This window comes from Brassica oleracea, chromosome C2, assembly GCF_000695525.1.
Source record: "Brassica oleracea var. oleracea cultivar TO1000 chromosome C2, BOL, whole genome shotgun sequence".
Lineage (NCBI taxonomy): Eukaryota > Viridiplantae > Streptophyta > Magnoliopsida > Brassicales > Brassicaceae > Brassica > Brassica oleracea.
The window spans coordinates 18,418,742-18,422,502 of record NC_027749.1 but is presented as its reverse complement, the minus strand read 5'-3'; the positions used below and the strand labels follow the sequence as shown (position 1 = coordinate 18,422,502).

Sequence of the window (3,761 nt, the reverse complement as noted above, 5' to 3'; positions counted from 1 at the left end):
AGACCTTGAAACCACGACTCTTTCGCTTTCCTCTAGCTTTCTCAAACTTCCTTCCCTTAGCCCTAACATAAGGCTTGGTGTGGCTGTGTGGCACACCAGGTGCTTTACCAAAGTGCTTCACTGCTTCACGTGAGTTCTTCGGTCCTCTAAGGAGAACCTGTCACAACACAACACAACATCCCAATTTCAAATAAATAAACTTCAAAAGAGGTTGATTCATTTACAAATTATTAAACTCACCGTGTTCTGTCCCAATGGAGCAACGAGAGCAAGCTGGTCGAAGGTTAAGCACTCTCCACCAGCTTTCTCAATCCTAGCCCTAGCCCTCTCCGTAAACCTCAAGGCAGTAACCTTCATCGCAGGAATCTCATGCACTCTCAAATCATCAGTGATAGTCCCAACCAACACAGCAATCTTACCATCCTAAAGTAAGATAAAGACCAACACCATCAAAATCTAAAATTACTTCCTAAACAGATAATAGAGTGGGTCTCAAGGAAACAAACAAACCTTGCCCTTCATGAACTCAACGAGCTTGGAGAGTGAAAGAGGAGCCTTGTTCACTTTGCTCATGAAAAGCCTCTTAAGGATCACAGCATCGAACTTGCTTCCGGTTCTCCTTACCAAAAACCGGTACAGCTGCAATTAACCAAACCAGCGTAACATACGGTTCAGACAACAAATCAAATAGATTCAGACAACAAACTAGTCATAGAAATTTAACTACCTTGACGAGAAGCTTGAGGTAGACATCATCGGACTTTGGAGCTGTCCTTTTGGTCTTCTTGCTCTTACCTCCGGCGATGAGATCGATACCCTACAACAACCGAACAAGACCACCACCGAATCAATACAATACTGATAATTACAGAACACAACACTCGGAATCTAGAGAGCTAGAAGAAAAACCCTAAGGAGTAATCAATCATTCGCTAAAACAACCAGATCAAAGCTCAGAAATGATTAAAAAAAATCGAAGATTAGACAATGGAGATCAAGTGAGTACGTACCATGGCGTCTGTTACGGAGGAAGACGGAACTGAAGCTAGGGTTTATCAATTTATAGGAGGAAGCTCGTTCGCATTTTTAGGTTTCATGACTTCATTCATCTCCGCTTTTGGGCTCTTTGGGCCCAAGTCATAGGCCCATTTGTAAAATATTTTTCATTGGGCCCAAATCATAGCCCCATTTGTAAAATATTTTTGATTGCTATTTCTGGGACAATGCCGTCAATGAAAGTTAACAGCTAGTGGAATTTTTACTCTCATTATTCTTACACACGTCATGCCATTGTATATTTGTTTATGCTTTGATGCTACGCCAATTCATTCAACGAGCTAGTGGAGATTTTTGTGAATGTAACAAGCACATTTACTTGAAAGTCAACCAACCAATTGTTAAATGAGAAATTTCATGAGTATTTCCACTTTTGTACAAGTTATTTGATATTTTTATACATCGTCTGCATTTGATCAGATATGCAAAACATTTTTTCTCAATAAACTTATAACTTTTCTTTTCATCATAGTCAGGGTGGTCTTCAGCACAACGAATTGAAACATCGGCATAGGCCCTCCAATTTTTTAAAAAAAAAATTACATGGAAAAAGACACTTGAATTTGTAAAAAAAAAAAATTAAAAACCCTTTACTAAATTGTTTTAGGCCTCTAACACGTCAGGAACACCCCTATGATAGTAGAACATTGTATTTCAGTTGACGTTGGTAAAAAAAACTCAACCAATTATTAAACAAGACTTTCAACCAATGCATGTGTAAGATATTTGGGGGTGTATAAATTACTTTCTAAAAATCAATGTTAATTTCTGAAATTCTTCGAGAGTTTTGGATTTATTTTTTATTTTCCCATATATTATAATCATTTTTTTGATTGTTCTCTGAGAAATTTTTGCGGCAGATATAAACTCTAAAGATTAAAATGATCAAAATGTTTCATTAAATAGATAAATATACATTTATACCCCTAGGGTTAATTAAGGGGTGGGGATTTGGGATTGAGGTTTACAATTTTATAAAACAAATATTAAAAATTTGAAAATAAAAATTTTAAAAATAGTTTCAAAAAGTATTTTCGAATTACAAAAAGAAAATTTGAAAAAAAAATCAAAAAAAAATCAAAAAGAAAAAATTATAAAAACAAAATTATAAAAAAGTTCGAATTTGAAAACATATAATCTAAAACTATAAAAAAAATATTTAATTTTTTTATTATTTTTTATATATCTAGGGATTAGGGCATCTCTGTCCATACTCTATTTTTTCTTCTAAAATAGAGTAAAATTGAATATGAAGTAAGATATGATCCAACCCAACTTCATATCTCACTCCATAATGAAATTTACTCCATTTCTATTTTTTGTTTGTTCATCACTCCATTATGAAGTGGGAAATGGAGTAGAGTTGGAGCAATTTTACTCAATTTTTACTTTTAATCTATTTTGGATTTAAAAAAATGGAGTTTTACTTTAGAAATGCTCTTAGAGTCATTTTACCTATTAAATGAAACATTTGGAAAATTGAAAACTTGAAAATGGTCGAGAATTGACTTTCTTCTTTTGTTTTCTCTCTACCATATGATCAAACTCTCCTCTGAATAATAAAGACAAATAGAGCTGAAAGCGGCACTTTGGAAAATGAATACTGCTCCTAAACTTAAACACTTTCTATGGCGAGTGTTATCGGAGGCCATGCCAGTGGGTTCAATATTAAAGAGACGTCGAGTTTGTCAAGATGATGTGTGTAAAAGATGTTGTGTGGTTGAAGAAGACATGGAACATTTGTTCTTCTCATGTCCTTACCCTAAGTCAATTTGGAGAGGAGCTGGATTATCTGATCACACATTTATTGACCCTAATATCAGTTTTGAGCTTAAGATTAAAGCCATTATTTCTTCTGTAAATAATACAGCCCTTAACCTGATTGATCGTCAACAGCCAATATGGATTCTTTGGAGGATCTGGAAGAGTAGAAATCAATTAGTCTATGGGCAGCAGCAATCTAGTTGGCAAATGGACCTCAAACATGCTAAACAGGAAGCACAAGAATGGACGTTGGTATTGTATAAGAATAAAGAGAACTGTGGAGTAAGTCCAACTGAAATGGTAAGACGATACTCACAATGGCAGAAACCAATACAAGGTTATGTGAAGATCAATTATGATGGAAGTAGGCGTCTTAACATGTCAACGGCAGGATGGATAGTTAGAACTGATCAAGGCATATTCATCGGTGGAGGTCAAAGTAAACGTGAAGTACTTGGATCCAGAAGTTTAGAAACAGAGCTACAGGCACTCCTAATGGCAATGCAACACACATAGGGTAAAGGTCACCGGAAAGTAGTGTTTGAAGGGGATAATATACAAGTTCATGAACTACTGACTACCTCAAAGAGAAACTTTCATATGCACAATTGGATACGAGAAATTCAAGGCTGGAAGGAGAGATTTGAAGATGCTTCATTCAGATGGATACCAAGAGAAGACAATAAAGCAGCAGACTTTCTGGCTAAACAATTTCATCGATCTACTACTAATTTCACCTCTATTAATTATGTTCCTGTAAACATAACTCAAATCCTCCATGAGGATTATATTTCATCAAATCAATAAAGAAGCTATGTTTGTCGTTAAAAAGAAAAAAAATTGTCCATTTAAGAAGAATTTTTTTTATCCAGCTGATTAATGTTTGTATTTTAGTTTTGATTAGGGCATTGAACACTCATGGACCGGCGCTGGGTGTGACT

At 35.2% G+C, this 3,761-nt stretch overlaps 2 protein-coding genes across 2 annotated transcripts in view; one reads left to right on the top strand and one right to left on the bottom strand.

Moving 5' to 3' along the window:
• The window catches only part of LOC106323606 (60S ribosomal protein L18-2-like), a 2,728-nt gene extending 1,659 nt beyond the window's left edge, over positions 1 to 1,069 (bottom strand). The window contains exons 1-5 of the mRNA XM_013761701.1: positions 1,011 to 1,069; positions 728 to 817; positions 511 to 639; positions 241 to 423; positions 5 to 157 (exon numbers count right to left, since the gene is read on the bottom strand). Coding sequence (XP_013617155.1) covers positions 5 to 157; positions 241 to 423; positions 511 to 639; positions 728 to 817; positions 1,011 to 1,013 — 558 coding nt within the window. The 5' untranslated portion in view covers positions 1,014 to 1,069. The remainder of the gene's footprint in view (positions 1 to 4; positions 158 to 240; positions 424 to 510; positions 640 to 727; positions 818 to 1,010) is intronic.
• Positions 1,070 to 2,652: 1,583 nt separating this feature from the next.
• Positions 2,653 to 3,336, top strand: LOC106323605. The gene has a single exon (XM_013761700.1). The coding sequence runs from the start codon at positions 2,653 to 2,655 to the stop codon at positions 3,334 to 3,336; it is 684 nt and encodes a 227-aa protein (XP_013617154.1).
• The last annotated feature ends 425 nt before the right edge of the window (positions 3,337 to 3,761 follow it).